The sequence below is a fragment of the Homalodisca vitripennis genome, chromosome 3 (assembly GCF_021130785.1).
Source record: "Homalodisca vitripennis isolate AUS2020 chromosome 3, UT_GWSS_2.1, whole genome shotgun sequence".
NCBI lineage: Eukaryota > Metazoa > Arthropoda > Insecta > Hemiptera > Cicadellidae > Homalodisca > Homalodisca vitripennis.
The window spans coordinates 116,337,351-116,356,657 of NC_060209.1; the positions used below are offsets into that span (position 1 = coordinate 116,337,351).

Consider the following 19,307-nt stretch of genomic DNA (forward strand, 5'->3'; position numbering starts at 1 on the left):
TAATCCATAAGCCAAATGTGAATGTATTAATGAGAAATAGATCGTTTTTAGAAAGTCAATGCTACAAACCTTAGCCATTTGACGCAATGCGTAAAGTCCAGATGACATTTTTTTAAGTATCTTATCAATATGTTGGTCCCAACTAAGATTATTATCTATTAGTAATCCAAGAAAAAATTTGTGCTATTCACTTGAAGCAGTTCTTCATTATAAACAGTGATATGAGGGTTTAACTTTGATCTCGCCTGTTTTGTGGAAAACGAAAGTAGTTCTGGAAATTTTCCTTGGGCAAAAGACTTATTAGCAATGTCAGTTAGTGGTAGCTGGATTTGTTCTTTGCAAGCTTTTACGATTTTTGCTGATATTCCGTCCACCCCTGCAGACGGTTTTGCTTTGAATGTGTTAATTACACTGATTACTTCCTGTTCTGTAGTTGGGTGCAAGAAAAGGCTTGGTATGTTGTGATGTTGGTTTTGGGGAACTGGGAGAGTAGTGTTGATCTGCCCATTTTGTTTTAGAGTGTTATCTGCAATCATGACAAAGTGATCGTTTAGATGGTTCGCAACGGCAGCTGGTTCATTTACTTCCTGTCCTTCTATATGCAAAGTTGTTGGTAGCATTTTTCTTTCTCCCATCTTCCTTTCATTGTTAATGATTTTCCAAAGTGTTTTTGGTTTGTCATTTGATAGGGCAATACTCTTTGCTACTTCTAGTCGTTTAACAGTTCTTAGTTTCAGATCATATGCTTTCTTTTTTGCCATTGCATCGTTCTTGTCCTCTTCTCGTCCTGTCAGGTTGTATTTGTCAAATGCCTCAAGGAAAATGTTCTTCAGTTGAACTGTCTCTCTGTCTGCAGAAACTTTTTGCTTTGTTCTTTTCCTTTTTGACTTGGTGACAGAGCAGGTTATGTCCAAAGCATTTGTCAGAATCTTGCAAAAATTTTCATATGATTCATCTACAGAGACTGACTCGAGAACTATTTTCCAGTCTTGTAGGTCTAGCAGACTCCCATGTTCATGATGTTTCTCGAACTGAGTATTCTATTTTCTGAAGTCAAGGACTGATCTTTGTGTTTCATTATGTTTCTAATTGTACATAATTGGGCAGTGTGGTCTGATATTGCTGTATTAATGATCGTCACATTTAAGTATTCATGGTCCAGGTTTGTACAGACACAATCTATGGAGGTCTTTGATGTAGGCGTGATTCTAGTAGGAGGAAGAGACAGTCGTGTCATGTTATGACTTAGGAGAATTTCTGACAGGTGTTTTTGGTCAGGTCCACTTTTTATAATGTCAATATTAATATCTCCCATTATTAGCACCGGGTATTTTGATGTCGGTATTTTGTTTAATATCTCCGACATCATCTCAAGGTCTTCTTCCAGATTTCCCTGGTTTCTGTAGATACCCAGAACATAAACACATGTATGCTCTGACAGAGCATTTTTACTAGAGCACCTTCTAATGTCAATTCTCTACAAAGATCAGATATGTCAATGGCCTCAGAGTGTAGTGAGATGTTTTCACTGGCATATATTGCAACCCCTCCCTTCTGGTGATGTTTCCTGCTGAAGTATGTAATTAGTGTATATCCAGTAAGTCGTGTGTTAAGCAGGAGCGGTTGTTTTAGTCCATGTTCAGTAAGAATAAGTATGTCTGGTTTAGTACTGATTAGAAGTTCATTTACATGATCAATTTTGTTGGCTACTCTGTCAGTGTTTTGGTGGAGAATTTTAAGGATGTCGTGTGTTTGTCTTCCATTGCCAGTTTTTGCTATTTCTAGTCCTTGGTTTTTGCTAGATGGCATTGTTCTAAAAAATTACTTGATGACTTCTGAGACATTGTATTAGTACTGTCATTTGTTCTCATGTAGGTGTCTGCTGTTCTCTTGATTTCGGTTGAAGATTCACCTATGTATTTGTTGAAGAAGTCTAAAAAAGTGTCATTGCTTTCACGAATTTTTGCTGTCATTGGAGGTCCTTTGTGTACTCTAAAAGTTCCAAACACTTTGGGTTTTTTTAAGGTTTTCTTTGGAGTATATTTTGGATCTTTCTCCAAATGTTGCATGGGTAGGGAGCATTGTCCTTTTTGTTGACTAAAACCTGGATTTACTCCATTACTTGTTTCTTCTGCCTTTTTGGCAGGGTGGAGTATGGGCTGTTTTGATTTGCTCTTAGCCATCTGTAGTTATATGCTGAAGTGGTTTTTCTTGATGTTAAGAGTTTATTTTTATTTTTATTGGGAGTGTTGGCTCTATAAAGTACAGTAAAATTCCATTAATCCAGCATCCTGTAGTTCAACACACTTGGTAATCCGGCACGCTTTTTAGAAAAAGTATTATTTTCTGGAAGAAATGTAAAACATCAATCATTTTATATGTAACAATGTCACTTTTCCATTTGTGGTAGACTCAGCGTTTAAGTGGGTGTGGAGAAGAGACTAGGTGTCATATTCGGATGATTTCGGGTGATATCGATTCACTTGACTGACCATGGTCGTCGGCTGTCATCCTGTGTAACAGTTGCCGTTGTGTCGTCTTGTTATATGTTTGCACTTAATTGTCATCCTGTCAATCTGCTATTTGGTTTTAGTGTTCAGTTATAATTTGTTAATACAATTTTGCAGTACAGTTATAGTCTTCTATAACGCTTGTGAGTGATAAGATTGTGATTAACTAGTGACATAGGGCCTAAGTTAATGTGTCTTCAAAAAGGAAACACTTAACACTTACTTTTATACTTTTACTCAAAAGCTTGACATAGTGAAGAAGCTTGAAAATGGCGTAAGTAGGCACATTGTTATGGCAGAATATAAGATTGTCTAAAATTTACGACATTATTAAAAAACAAAGAAAAGTTTAAATAGTTTATAACTTAATTGGAAAACATAAAAAAGTATGATTGAAAGGCAAACTTAAAAAAAACCTAAATTAAACCAACTTGTTTCAGTTTTGTACACTTGGTTTTCACCAATAAGAGGGCAAACCAATAACTGCTCCTATGATTGTTGATAAGGCTAAGCAATTTCAACATTGATGCTGATATCAAATTCTCTGTAGGCTGGCTTAGGAACTTTTAAGATTTGACACAGAAAATTATGTGTTTCTCGTGTCATATCTGCCGTTGTCAAAATGGGGTGAACAGTTCAAAGTTAAATTCAAGATTGGATCCAACTGCATGTCATATCTACAATGCAGACGAGACCGGCCTTTTGTGGCACTGCCCACCAAATTCAACCCTTGCCAGTGTAGATAAAAAGTGTGTTTATGGTTTTAAGAAGAACAAAGATAGATTAACAGTATTGCTGTGATTTAATTGACTTGACTTACTTGACTTGACTTACTTGACTTATTTCCTTTATTCCTTAGGTGGAAACATAGGGCTGCCACAAAGTCACGCCATTCCTCTCTGTTCTCAGCCATCTGCCTTCACGTTTTTGCCAGGTTTTTTCTTACAGTTCTCAAACTCTTTTTCTGCTGTCCGTCTCCCAGGTCATCCTTGGGGCGGCCCCTTTTTCTATGGCCTTGAGGGTTCCAATCAAAACTATGTCTAGCTATGTTTGTTATGGTCTCGTCTCATTGTATGACCTATCCAGCCCCATTTTCTGCGTCGGATTGTCAATTCGATTGGTTCTTGCCCACTCCTACGCCATAGTTCCTCGTTTGTCACAGTATCTGGCCACCATATCCTGTGAAATATTACGTTAGGCAGCGATTTACAAACACCTGAATCTTCATTGTGAGCCGTTTAGTTACCTTCCATGTTTCACAGGCGTATAGGAAAACCGACTTCACATTACTATTAAAAATCCGTAACTTAGTGCTTTTTCTTATCATTGCCGATCTCCAAATAGGCCACAATTGTGAGAAGGCTTGCTTTGCCTTGCGTATTCTGCTGGCTATGTCCTCGTCTGCCCACCATTTTCACTTATCATGCTTCCCAAATAACAGAAATTAGGAACTCTCTCTCAATACTTTCATCCCCGATCTTGAGATTTTCCTGGTTTTGACTATTGACTCGGATTTCTTTTGTCTTCTTAACATTAATTCTGAGTCCATCTCTAGCTGCTTCCAATCTGAGGTCATTTAACTTGCTCTGGCATATCACCAAAGGTATGGGAAAGGAAACATAGGTCATCTGCAAAAATCAAGATCTTCCAATCTCTCTGCCAACCTCCACTGTATACCTCTCGGTCCTGTTAAGCGCCCTTCTCAAAACAACGTCAAGAACCATAAGAAAGAGAATAGGAGACAAAATACATCCTTGTTTAACTCCTGAAAGTACATGAAATGGTTCAGAAACTTTACCATGATGCACTATTTTGCAGGAATGACCACTATACAATGCCCTAACTAGATTTATTATTTTCTGGGGAATACCAAACGTCTGCATTGCCTCCCATATTCTTCTTCTAATCCACACTATCGAATGCTTTTTCAAAATCTATGAATGAAAGGTATAGTGTTGCTTGATACTCTGTAAATTGTTTCTACAATAACTCTCAGTGTGTTGATCTGGTCTGCACAAGATTTTCCTGCCCCTAAAACCACTTTGCTCTCTTCTTAGCTTGTTGTCTACAGACTCTCTTATTCTATTTAGAATTATTCTACAAAGTATCTTGCTCGGGACCGATGTGAGAGTTATTCCTCTCCAGTTGTCACAATCTGCTAGATTCTGATTCTTTGGTATTTTCACCAAAAGACCAGTATTCCAATCTTTTGGGCACATATTCATCTCTCCCAGATTATCAGATTTATTAGGGGGTGGATAAAAAGTGCTGCTTCATCTGCATTCAGCTTTAAAAACTCTCCTGGGATATTATCCTCTCCTGGGGCTTTACAATTTTTCAGCTTTCTGATAGCTTCAGCAATTTCCCTTTCCCCTGGTGCATTCACTTCTATTCCAACCTGTTCGTTCATTACCATTGCAACATTTGCACCATTTGCATCTTGCTCTCTATCTTCTTCATCATTTTGGTTTACAGTGCGGTTTAGGACTTCCTGGAAATGTTGTCTCCACCGTTTTAACTGCGCCTCTTCCGTCACCAACAAAATCTCCTGTTTTACTTTTAATAGGTTTACTGTCCGCAAAGGCTTTCCTTCTCGAGAGTCTTTTAGTTATCACATAGAGCGTCTTACTATCTCCCCTGTCAGCTGCCTCCTGTGCTTTATCCGCTAGATAATTTATATACTTCCTTTTATCTCTTCTAAAAAGTCTCTTAACATTTCTATTTGCTCTGCTACATTCTCTTGATGCAGCTTCTTTTTGATCTCGAGTTCTGCATTGATTGAGTATATGTTTTGCTTGTTTCCTATTCTGTATTGCCTCCCATGTTTCCTCGGAGATCCAGTCCGGCCTATTCTTATCCTATAGCCCAAAACTTCTTCTGCTGTGTCTTGAAAGATTTCCTTGAAATTCTTCCATTTTTTTCTCTATTTTTTCTGAGGGATTTTCTCTCTCGTGAAGAGCTTCATCGTCAATGTCGTCCACCCTTAGAGCCTGGAAATCTATTTTTCAACTGCATGCTAAACTGCACTTTCTTTGATTCATCTTTCAATTTGACCAAGTCCCACTTCCTCTGAGCACATTGGCGTTTTTACCGCAGTCGATGATATCTTAAGCTGTGTGACTCCTATTATCAGGTGGTGATCAGTTCCCGCATCCGCTCCTCTTTTATTTCGCACATCAAGAAGTGATTTCCTCCAGGATTTGTCGATACAAATATGAATCGATCTGGTTCTCTGTTTTACGATCAGGTGAGAGCCAAGTTACCTTATGGCAAGTCCTTGTGGGGGAATACTGATCCGCCTATTACCAAACTCTGGTTTAAGCATAGGTCTGCTAATCTTTCTCCATTGTCCGTTCATGGTACCCATACCATGTTTCCCCATCACAGACTCCCTATCAGTGTTGTCGTTTCCGATTTTGGCATTAAAATCACCCATCATAATCCGTATATCTCCTCTTTTTTATATTATGTAGTGTCCTGCTTAGCTGCTGATAGAAATGATCTTTCTCTTCCTCGTCAGAAACCTCAGTTGGTGCATAGCACATAATAAGGGGGCTTCAGGGGAGAGGGAAGCGTAATACATGTGATTAATTGAACTGGTTATCAAAAACTGAAACCTTTTGTGAAAGGCAAATCAAAGAGTCCTAGGGCCTTAAAAGGTGATAGTGCGTAAGTTATGCTGCACAATCAAGAGCTGTTAAAAATAACTTCAAAAAACTAAAAATGCCTGAAGACAGTAAGGTTATTTTATTTTTAGACAACTGTAGGACACATCCAGACATGGCAGAATTAGTAACAGGTAATATCACAGTAGTCTACTTGACTCCAAATATGACGCCCTTGCTACAGCCTGTGGCTCAGGATGGAATTCAGAATTTCAAATCTCATTGCAGATGCTATTTTGTACAAATTTTACTGGCCTCAGAATGCGATGTGAAATATTTTTAAGCTCAGTTTTTGATTAGGGATGTAATCTTTCCTATTGCTTTGTTTTGGAGTGAGGTAAAAGAGGAAACATTAGAAAAGTCATATCATAAACTTTGGCTGAAATAATGTACAACGTTACTGAAATGTCTGAAACTGAGACAGTTTACGACGACATTGAAGATATTATGCGCGACTTGCCTCAGAGAACCCTATGGTATAGTTGAATAGAAGAAATAAGAGAGTGGATAGACGTACATGTTGATGAGCCTACAGAGGAAATTCTGACAAATGAGGTCATAATTAAGAGTGTTATTAATCCAACAGCCCTTAAAGATGTTCTCAGAAGACGACGACGTGGAAGAGTTATACCGCTAATGCTGTAAACACATTCATTATGTTTTAAGAACTCAGCAGCTCCTTCAATGTTGCTGAAATTTTGAAAAAATACATACAAATACACACACAAAATACATTTTAGTTAACTTGTAAGGATACCATTTTATTGTAGGTCTTTATAAACCACGGTAAGAAAATGGCAACCTGCCCATATAAATTTACTGCACATGGCATACAAATTTTATACCATATGAAATTAAACATCACCGCTAGTTTTCAAAATATACAAAACATTACACAACAATTATAATTATTGTTTTAAAACTTTATTTCAATTAAGCCAAACTAAGCAAGAGAATACTGGTAAAAAAAGTGGAAACATAGTCTAAATTAAAAAATTAAATCCGTCCAAAATTAAATTGCAGTCTGCACTGCCTCTGTAAGGGATGAATATTAAAAGTCTTTCATCAAGTCAACAAAGATCATGTTGTATGTGTTGGGGTAGTTGGGCAATATTGTGTTAATATGTCACATATTAAAATTTTATATGATTGGAAATTTATTTATTCTGCATTTTTCTAATAATTGTGATCACATAGTTACCCATAAGATAAATGTAAAAATGTTCACTGATCCGTAGGCAAATCCCATGGAGTGACATTAATTGAACTTGATGTTGTTTATATAGAACGAAGCATCATGCAAAATTCCAAATCTATAAGTAAGTTTGTTTTCTAGGTATCATGCTGACAGACAGACCAAAATGACAATTCTTTAGCTCACCAGAGACTGAGTAGGCTTATTCATCTACAGAGAACAAGAGATATAAGATTTTGATTGTTTTTTTTTGTTTTTTTTTCAGAAAATTGAGTTTCACAAAAATAAGAAAGAATTACAATATTTCATGTAGCTTCTGTTTCAGTCATATCTATTACATCCCAATTTGTTGAATATGATCAGTTTTAAAGAGTGTTGTAGTCCCACATTGGCTCTGTCATTTTGCTCCGAATCAGTGTTTAAAAATGTTCAAACTTCCAATTCCCACGTCGATGTGTCCTATGCTGTGGAAATTGTATGTAGTGTTGTTGGAAGTATACTGAGTGTTAGTGAAAGTATACGTTATTATATGTCACTAGGCCTAGGCCTATATTCATCTCAGGTTTTAAATAGGTTAAATGATAGTGCAAATTAAATATCACTGTATTGAAGGCTCACACTTCTTCGCAGATGGGATAGTCAATCATATTAAAATAAAGCAAATCACTTTGATACGATAATTTATTTTGATGTGATACAAACAACTAATAAATTGTACTCACTTTGCTTTGTTGTTAATTTATTCACTAAAAACAATATCCCATCGCCCGGTTATAACTTTTAATACACTATTGCACAATTCCGTATTACATCACTGCCAGGTAGATCTACACGTCTGACGTCCTCTCTGCTTCAGCTCTCCAAACAGAAGAAAGATTCTCGGGCCAAAACCTTGCGTACTGTCTCAAACAATGCTCAACCCCTCTCCTGTTCAAATTAGCGTCTTCACGATTGAATATAATTTAATTCTTTTCTCATAATTATCGAATTTTATCATGTTCACTATAATTGATCAATTTAAGTCTTTCTATTTTCTCTAACTATTTTTCTATCGCTTTTTATTTAAATTTTTGCAACATGTGCTTTCTGATGTCATCAATACGCAAGTCATTTTATCCCACAATTGGCTTGTGTGCGTAATTTTATTTGGTACTTTTTGTAAAAACGAATTTTGGTTATGTTTAGCTCGGTTTAATTATTTGAATTTGTTCCCATATAAAGTTTAACATATTTCTCCATTATTAATTAAATAAATCTCAATTCCAATAACATGTGATTTACTTGCGTCACGGTCATTTGGTTCACCGTCTGCTAATTCTCAGCGGATATTTAAATGTCGTAATTTGACCTGTCACATTGTTTTGTCTGTAATGCTCTATATATATATATATATATATATATATATATATATATATATATATATATATATATATATATATATAAAAACATCCTTTAACATTCAGTTTGTTTTGAGATGTTTTTTGTTTACTTATTGTTATAGTCCATCACTGTACACTGTATTTATGTGGTGAATATAACTCATAAACTAGCTCTAAGCCATGTTATGTTTTATGCACAAGTTCTCATACGTATCTTGTTATATAATCTTGTTGAATTGTGTGCAGTGAGTTTGACTCCACCTCTGGCTACGGTACCCCGAGAAGAGGAGCCGCCCCAGCCAGAGGTCCGGAGAAAGAGATGTGGAGCTACTCTTGCTGTCAGCTCAGCCGGATCTGTCATATTTGATGGTGTGGACAATCAGATTGATTCCTCCTCTGTTACTAGTAAGTCATCAAGATTCTTGTCAAACACATGTAAGTCAACTGTGTGGTAGATGGAGATATGTTGAAAAGTTCCCAAGTATAAAAATACATTACTTGTAATATTGTCTGAAATAAACATCAACATTAGCAAATTAAAATACAAAACCATATTATTTCTGGTAAAAATAATTAAGTAAAAAATTTACTTTATTTCTTTAGAGTGTTATCAACCACTGTAGAATCATTCTAATGAAGGTTATTCTTACAGGTAGATATAGGAAGCTGGTTACTTATTATGTAATCACTAAATTAAAAAATTGGTTTTTGTGATTTATAAATGTAGTGATTACACTATAATGTTATTTATGTTTTTAAACAGGTTTTATGTTTGCAATACAAGAAGCAAGTAAATAGAAGACACTCATCCTTAAAAATAAATAATTGTTGGTTATTGAATCCTTAAAAAACAAGTAAATGTTTTAAATGAGAGATGGAAGCAGTAAAGAGTTAATATTTGAATGATTTTAGGTAGTTTATGTGGTCTTTGACTATTGTTATCCATTGAATTTGTTGTTATGATCACTGAATATTATGAGGAACACATATGATGATAAGGAGAGTAATTTTGTACAGTCAGATTCATTTAGTTAGAATGCTTCTATTAACTAGAGTATGGGTTACGAGAGAGTGCAGTCGGTGGCAAACAGTAGAATGGACAGCACCGTTTGACGTTGCCACACAACACATCAACTGCCGCCTGGCACGCCACAGGGCTGCCAACATAGACACAGTTTACACAGTTGTAGAGTACAAACCTCAAACTAACACTGAATTGCATTTAAATCTTATAATCGTAACAGGTGTACAAAAACTTAATACTATGACAGATTGCTATATTTTATTTTGATTACTTTTATAGTTCAATAATGTTACTACAAACAAACTAACCAACCAACACAAAGAAATAAATCGTCCTAATAAACATAGGACAATTGTTCAGTGTACTTGCTAATACACCATATGATACAACAATCTTTTCAGATGAAATTATTTAGGCTTATATTCTACCATTTTTTTTTATATATAATCTAGCTATCTGTTTGAATGTATTTTACCCACTGCCTCCTTATTTGTCACTTATGTGACATCTACAGGGTGCGCCAGTGAAACGGGCGATTTGTAGACGAGTCCGGCTGCGTGATGGGAGGGGGGAGAAGTGAAGGTCACCGCTATTCTTGTCCTCCCTACTGGGAAGTTTAGTCGCCATGCAGCGTTGGTCCGGTGAAGAGCGTGCGTTCGCTGTTAAAGCCTTTTACACTGGCGGTGAAAGTTACGTCGGTGCTCAACGTGCTTTTCGCTGTCATTTCCGCCTGCCTCCTCGTGCTCCTGTGCCATCAGCCCACGCTATTAAAGGCTGGATTCAGAATTTTGAATCGTCAGGTTCAACAACCAAAAAAAAAGGCGGATCAATGAAAACAGTGCGAACACCTGAGAATGTGAATGCAATGCGCACAGCAGTGGAAAGAAGTCCACGTCGATCTGCCCGACGCCATAGCACAGCATTAGGGATTTCCTTCACTTCGGTAAGAAGAATTTTGCATACAGATTTGAATTATCATCCCTACAAATTACAAATTGTGCAAGCTCTAAACGTACAAGATTATGGTGTTCGGTTGCATTTTTGTGAGCAAATGTTACAGTTGATTGAGGATGAACCAGAGCTCATCCATAATCTTTGGATGAGTGATGAAGCGCACTTTAATCTGAGCGGGTTTGTAAATAAACAAAATTTCCGGTATTGGGCACCAGAAAATCCTCAGTCCATGCTTGAAAGGCCTTTCCACTCAGCTAAGGTCACTGTGTGGTGTGCGATATCGTCAAGAGGAATAATTGGCCCATATTTCTTTGAGGACGATAATGGGAATGCAATTACAGTTAACTCACAGCGTTATCTTTATATGCTGCAACACTTTTTTGTTCCTACACTTCAAAACTTTCCAGTGAATGAACAAACGTTTTTCCAACAAGATGGAGCTACCAGTCATACGGCAAGAGTGGTTATGAATGAACTGTCAGCTTTGTTCCCGAATCGTCTTATCAGCAGGAATGGGGACATTTCTTGGCCACCACGATCGCCAGATCTCTCCGCATGCGATTATTTCCTGTGGGGTTATTTAAAAGCAAAAGTTTTTGAAACCCGACCAGCATCTGTAATGGATCTGAAGCAACGAATTCGTGATGAAGTGAATGATATTCCTTTGAGAATGCTCCGAGATACTATGGATAACTTTCGTTCAAGACTGGATCAATGTCTAAATTCTAATGGGCATCACTTAAGTGACACAATTTTTAAAAAAGTAAACTGTAAATCACGTTTGGGTGAGTTTAAACTAAATTTCCAGTTGTGTACTTTAGATTTTTAGTATTAAATGATTTTTCCAATTTGCAGGTCAAGTCATTACACCTCATTAAAAATCGCCGGTTTGACTGGCTCACCCTGTATTGTTGTAACTACCTTGGGTGTCATAAAAAAGTTACTGTTATAATTGTAGACAAAAGTGCATTCATATTATAGAAAAACTTGTGCTTTATTATATTCCCAACTTTTTGACGTGTGAAAATAATTGTAGGTAAAACAGAGTTAAGACCATTCATAGCCAGGTACGGAAGGACCTATCAAATGATTGTAAGACTCTCCAGTTGAGATTATGATTTAATGAAAGTTAGTGCTCAATGTGAGCTATAAATACTGTAGAGAGACCAAATCACTTTACTCAGAGTTGATTGCTAAACACAGTTTGAGTCTGGTTATCACCATCAAAGATGAGAGACAAGTGTTAACAACAACACTAATTTAAAATAAGTATTGAAGTTTGAGGAAATCATGATGTACATAACACTAAGCAGTCGCCAAGTAATTTTGATTATATGGGATTACAATCATATCACATGAAGTAGATGTGACAATACGGGACTTTGGGCAGAGAACATACTATAGCATTGACAGCAAGGGACCAGTTACCATGTTATCATCATAAAAAAGGCCAACTTATTTTTTGCCGCCATCTTGTTTCTGCTGTGACAATTGCCATTTACTATTGTTCTCTGGTTAGTTCTAATTAGTTGGCCGGTGAGTGCAGACCTATTGTGACCTGTATTCTGTAGTTCAGTTTCTGTCTTTAGTGTACAGTATTTAGTGTACAGTATTTAGTGTACTGTAGCGTTTAGTTTTTATTAAGTGCATGTTTTAGAGTTAGTGTGCATGGAATAGACACGATACGTGGCTGTGGTGGTTCCTGACTTATGCGTGTTACAGCGCTCTGGTATGTTTTTGTTACTTTAAAATAGATTGTAGTCATGCATTAAGTCATTTACCTGAAGAGGAGATCAGATTGCAGATCTCGGAATGTAGTGCTACTGATTGTATTGAATCACTGAAAAATGGCAAGTGTCCAGAAAAATCCTGTTTCCCTCTTTTTGACAAGTGTTGAGTACTAATAGTGAGTTTACTATGTATTTCTGATTTATAATTTAATTTAAGTTATTCTTTAGAATATTTTGTGTAGTTGTCTCCTTTAGTAATAATTATGGAAACAATGTTGTAATAAAATTCCTGCTTGATGTTTAATAGATATTCGTGATTCCCCAATGTTGGAACGATTCCAGCACAGTGACTATGTGATCCGTCCTCGTAGCTTCTGTAACATCGAGTGTAGTAATGCCATTCGCCCTCCAGTTTACAAGCTTAAACGCCCTAATGCACCAATTGACCTGACACCAAACCCTACAAACAGAGGTAACACATTTTGTTACTAAATTATGTGAAACTTTCAAGTCTGAGACAGCTCAGTTTAAAATGAATGAATAAAAATTGTTGGATTTTAATAACTATTCTTTTATGTCATCTGTCCTTTTAAGTATATATTTTTTTTTAAACTAAACAGGATATCAACACAAAGAAACCATTTACTTTAAGGCCATGTCAGCTTTGCTTATTTAGTCAAATATGTGTGTTTTTTTTTAATGAGTGTGTTGTAGACTTAGTTAAAACCATCAGGATTTCATTTTTAAAGACAACCTTTCTTAGCAAGCAATTATTACTTATGTCAATTTTACAAATTTTAAGTAATATAATAACATGTGGAACAAATAGTCTAATCAAATTGAGTATCTTATTAAAATTACCACAATGGTATAAGAAATTGTACAGAATATAAACCACTAACTAAGTAGTATCACATACTTCACTGGTTAAAGTGTAACATATTATAGGTTGTTTATATATATATATATATATATATATATATATATATATATATATATATATATATATATTACTAGGACAAAAACCAAAACTGAACAGTGTTAATAACTTAATACTTAATACTTAAACTTAATAACTCAATTGCTTAAAGTCTTGGCTTAAATATTAACAGCACTCCTGAATTTTATATCCCTGTGAGAGAGGGAGAGATAGGGGGAGAGGGGGGTAAACTACAGAGGGTCTGTTGATACTAACAGGAGTCATTCAAATGTTTATGTCATCATCATCATCATCATCAGACGTTTTCCGCTCTCACGGGTCGTCGTCGTACACAGCCTCCTCCACTTTAGTCTATCCTTCCAGGTCTCCTCTTTCATCCACCTGCATTTTCTGTAGTCCCCTTCTCTCTATGTCTTTCCACACTTGGTCCTCCCCATCTTCCTCTCGGTCTTCCTCTTGGTCTTCTTCCTCCTTCCTCCTTCTCCAGTGCTATTCTAGGCATTCTATTATCTCCCATCCTCTTCACATGCCCCATCCACTGTATTCTTCTTCCTTCCATTGTCTCTTGCAGTGAAACTACCTTCAATCTTTCTCTGGTTATTTCGTTCCTTATTCTATCTCTTCTTGTAGTCTTCTCTATCCCTCTTAAAAATCTCATTTCTGCAGCTTGCAATCTGCTTAAATCCTTTTTAGTCCACGTCCACGTCTCTGCTCCATATAATAAAATTGGTTGGAAATAAGATTTATACATCAATACTTTTGATTCTTTCCCAATGTTCCAACTCCACACAATCTTCTTCACCATATTGAAAAACTTTCCACTCTTCCATATTCTGTTTCCTATCTCTTCTCTTATTGTGCCCCTATCTGTTATGATACTTCCTAAATAACAGAATTCCTTCACCTTTTCAAGTCTATTTTCCTTCAACTAACACGTCTTTGTTATTTCCATCCCTTCTCTCTACTTTCATTACTTTACATTTTTGTATGTTCATCTCTAAACCATATTTCTTCGCCACTTTTGCCCATTTGTTTAACTCTCGTTCTAACTCTTCTTCCCCTATTTCCCCATATCATTTATGTCATCCGCATAATGATATTGTCTTAAGTTCTTCTGCTCCTCTGTTTCCTTGTACTTCTAGAATAAATTTCATCCATTATAATATTGAAAAGGAAAGGTGACAATATGCTTCCCTGCCTTACTCCTCTCTCTGTTTTAAAAAGTATCTGTATATTTTTCTTCAATTCTTACCCTGTTTTTTACATATGCCCGTACAGGTTCTTTTATTCCTTTCTACTATTCCCTCAACGCAATCCTCTCTTTCTCATACTCTCCCATATCCTTTCTCTCAGTACCTTATCATATGCCTTCTGTAGGTCTAATAAACGCTACCATTGTATCTTTTCCGTATTCCCACCTCTTTTCTAACACTTGTCTCATCACAAAAATAGCATCCACCGTTGACCTACCTTTCCTAAAACCACATTGCTCCTCTCTTCCTGTTTCTTTCCAGTACTGGTCTAATTTTCTGCAACAGTATTTTTTCATAAATTTTTTGTGTATGGCACAACAAAGTTATTCCCCTGTAATTCTCGCATTTTTTTGCTTATTGCCTTTCTTAAAAATCGGTACTATTATTCCCATTTTCCAGTCTTCTGGTATCTTCTTTTCCTTCCAAATCACTCTCATCACTCTGTACAACCATTTGAATTCCCCAATGGGGACCCCCGCCGCACCTTTATCATCTCAGCCGTCAGCTGCTCGTCTATTCCCGCAGATTTCCCCTCTTTCATCTCTTTAACCGCTTTTTCCAATTCGCACATAACTAAAATCCTCTTCATCTTCTGTCTCCTCTGTCATATCTCTTCTTTCCTCTTCATTTTCTGTTCCTTCCAGTAGTTCCTTAAAATACTCTTTCCACGTCTTCAAAACCTCTTTCTCCTCCTCCCATTTGATTTCCCCTGAAACATCCACCACCTTAGTCAACATTTCTTTAGGTTTCGTCTTGTTTCCTTATCACCCCATAAAAAATCTTCTTATTTTCCCTTGAAGTTTGATTTCAGTTTTTCCTAAAATCCTTCCATGATTCCTCTCCTTTGCCTCCTTCATCATCTTTGCTGATGCCCTTGCAAGTCCTCTTCCATTTATCCCTCTTTTCGTTTGACCTATCCTTAAACCATTCTCGCCAAGCACTATTTTTGTTTTTAACTGCTTCAGCAATTCTTTCATTCCACCAAGGGGTCTCTTTAATCCCTTCTTTTACCTGAAGTTCATCCACATGTTTCTTCTGCAGCTTTGACTATAGCATTCTTGAAATTTGTCCATTCCTCCTCTCCTGTTTTGACCTCCCCCTTGGGTATCGCTCCTCTAATGTTATTTACAAACTCCTCTCTAACTTTCGTATCTTTTAACTTCCATGTCTTGATTCTTGTTAGTCTTTTTGCATGTATCCTTTCCAAACCTCATTCTTTGAAAATCAGCTACCACCAGCCTGTGATCTCCTCCCATACATTCACTGGGTATAACTTTTACATCTTGCCATTATGGCTGCAGGCATTTCCTCACTAATATATAATCTATTAAACTTGGCTGTTCACCATTCCAATTGTATCTTGTGTATTTGTGGCTATCCCTTTTCTTGTTCCAGGTGTTCCCTATCACTATAATCATTCCTTAAACAAAAATCCAGTAAATTTTCTCCTTCTAAATTCCTTGTTCCTACTCCATAACATCCCATTACCTCTTCATATCCTTGTCTAAACTTACCCACTTGTGCGTTAAAATCCCCAATTATTATTGTTCTCTCTCTCTTCTTTTACTTGTCTTTCCAGATCCTCTTCAAACTCTCAAATCTCTTCTCATTGTCCGTGCATCCTGTTTGTGGTGCGTATACCTGTATTATGTCCATTATCTCCCCCTCCATTCTGAGCGTAACCTTAATAATTCTTTCACTTACCACATCCACTTTCATCACTCTGCTTGTCATCTTTTTTGTCCATGACTATAGCTACTCCATTTCTTCTTCCAATTTTCTCCTCCAGACCACCAAATCCTGTATCCCTGTCCCACTTCTCTACTTCCACTACCTTTCCACTTTGTTTTCACTGATTCCCATTATGTTTATTCTTCTTTCTCTTCATCATCTCTACTACCTCTTCTAACTTGTTCCTAAGCGTCACAACATTTATTGTAACCAAATCTTAACCTTAAACAATTGCCGGGTTGTTGCCCGTAAATTTTCCATCCTTTCCGAGGCTGTTCTTATTTTTGAAAGCAAGTTTTATCCACTACCGGCTTGCTAGACCTGACATAGCTTCACCAGAAGCCCCGTTAGCCGTCTCTTTGAGCCGTTGCCCGTCCCTCACGACGAGGACGAGGGGTTGGACTTAGAGGGACAATTACATAGGAATTACATGGGTTTGGCATAGGAATATTTTATTCAACTACGAGTTTAATAATATTTAATTTCCTCCTTTAGACGCTCAGCTTTGGCCACTTATTGGATCGAAATGAAAGGTGGACGGTTGATAACTTTGCTAGATTTTTCCATGTATTTGATATTTTGCCACTAATTGCAAAATTACAGTACTGAACCAGGGAGTTCACTACTGTTGATGAACAACTTGTGGCCTTCCGTGGGGCTGTCCTTTTTGTGTGTTCATGAAATCAAAACCAGCCAAATGTGGCATTAGAATTTGTACATTGGCTGATGCTAAAGTTTTTTATGTTAAAGACATGGAAGTTTATGTCAGTATACAACCAAGAAACAGCCCATTCTCACAGTGTAACAGCTCCAAGAATGTAGTCCTGCGTTAAGTTGCACCAATAGAAAAGACAGGACGCAACGTAACTGTTTTACCATTATGCCATTGGGGCAATGAGAAAGAACAAGCAATAGCTACCATCTGAGTTTGAAGAAACAAAAGGCTGAGAAGAAAATTCTAGCATTTTTGCTTTTCAAAAACATTGTATGCTCGTTTCTTATGTTCCAAAAAAACACAAAACTGTAGTTATGCTTTTTACAATGCATTTTGATGCAGCCTGAAACGTATGACAAAATAAAGCTGGAAATAGTATATAATGCCACTAAATCTGGCAATGTGATTGATGAGAAATGTGCCACATATTCTACTTCCAGAAGGACCTCCTTAAGATGGCCTTTGGTCTTTTTTGCAGGCTATTAGATATTGCTGGGATAATTGCCCAAGTGATTTGTTTGAGTAACAACTCAGCAAGTGACAGTAAGGTAAGGCGTAACTTTTTGAAGGAAATTAAAATGGGGCTCATTATACCTCAAGTGCTGAAAAAAAATATATGTGCCACGTCTTCCTAAAACTCAGTCAGTAAGAGTTTCTCGTGTTGAGACGCTGCAAGAACAACCACCACCACTACTCATTCCAGACAACGGTGTACATTGTGTCCCTGACCTAAAGACATAAAAACTATGTCCAGGAGCGATAAACATTACAAGCCAATGTGCCTTACTTGTATTAGGTCATTTTGTGAGACATGTAAAAAAACTGACAAGAGTCAGTATATTTTTTGCTGAAGATTGTTTTTATTTGCTTCTGTATGGTAAATCTGGGATGGTGGTAGTATTCTATCTTCTAGCAGTTATGTATGTTTAGCAAGAAAATTTTGTATGTTTATAAAAAATTTGAAAAAAGGTATGTATAGTGAGTGCTGTTTGGTCTTTCTCTTGTATACTGTAAAGAGATTTGTTTGTAACAAGCAAGTGTTGTAGATACAACGTGCCAAGCTCCAGTTGTGACGTCAAGCTTCAGTCTAGTTGACAACCCATCTCTCCCCAGCAATGCTGAATCATCAACTAGTTACCTACACAGGTAAACTTCTTTTTACCTTTGTTAATAGTGTTGAAGATTCTGATACTCAATTTATAGTATTCATTGTTGATACACATGAATACGTGGGTAATTAAATAAATATTGTTTTATAAACTTTTTCTTTTATAAGAATAAATATTCATTTATAGAACTGGGATAGAACTTGGGATTAGTATGTTGACTGCTTTTATCGTGTATCAGTTTTATAAGAAGTAAACCTATCCTAGTATCCTATTTAATCAGAGTCTGTTTATTGTGCAGTATTCAAAGTGGCTACCAACCTCTGGGATACCTGAGACAGTAATGAAATTTGCTTTCATCGATGAAGCTATGTAATTTTTACGTACTCTGTTAATAAAATTTAGTTTAAAATCTTACTATTCATGGTGATATAAAAAGAAAATGGTTACACAGAGTATCTAAAATGATTTTATGAATTATATGTTCATATTTGGCTATGACATAAACATCTATGTTTAAAGAAATTATGAATAAAAACTATACGTTTTGGATATTTAGAGTAAATAACATTCCTTTTTTTAAAGTCTCAAAGAATGTTTTAATTGTATACTTTGTAAAACTGGAGTATGCCATGATTTGTTGACAGAATGCCATACATGGTGCCACAACGCAGTCCTCAGCGTAATTTGCCGTCCACCAGCTCCTCCATTCTGCGCCATTTTGATGAGATGTGCTCATCCTCTTCATCTGCCAATCCTGTTGTAAGTCCACTGTTTTCAGTTAACTTGGTATATGTTTTATATCAGGTCACATTAATAAAATTCAAAGAACTTTATTTGTTTAGTGACACAATTACGATGAAATTCTAGTAGGCTGCATATTATAAATATGCATTACAAAAGTATGCAGTAAAAAGTAAGATATATAACTCTTGATAATTTTGAGGATATATAATCTATATGAGCCTGCCAACTTAACTTATTATCAATGTAGATTCCTAAAAAATTGAAATTCCTGTGCTTTTTTTACTTAATTTTATGTTATTTTATTCAGCTAAAGTGTATGATATTTGCAAATTAGTAGTTTCTCAGTGATCTGAAACAT

General features: G+C 36.3%; 1 protein-coding gene across 2 annotated transcripts in view; it reads left to right on the forward strand.

Moving 5' to 3' along the window:
* LOC124357374 overlaps window positions 1-19,307 on the forward strand; it is a 57,582-nt gene that overhangs the window by 14,781 nt on the left and 23,494 nt on the right. For both annotated transcript variants that reach the window (XM_046809112.1, XM_046809111.1), the window contains exons 4-7: window positions 8,996-9,154; window positions 12,765-12,929; window positions 18,143-18,242; window positions 18,850-18,964. In XM_046809112.1, coding sequence (XP_046665068.1) covers window positions 8,996-9,154; window positions 12,765-12,929; window positions 18,143-18,242; window positions 18,850-18,964 — 539 coding nt within the window. The remainder of the gene's footprint in view (window positions 1-8,995; window positions 9,155-12,764; window positions 12,930-18,142; window positions 18,243-18,849; window positions 18,965-19,307) is intronic.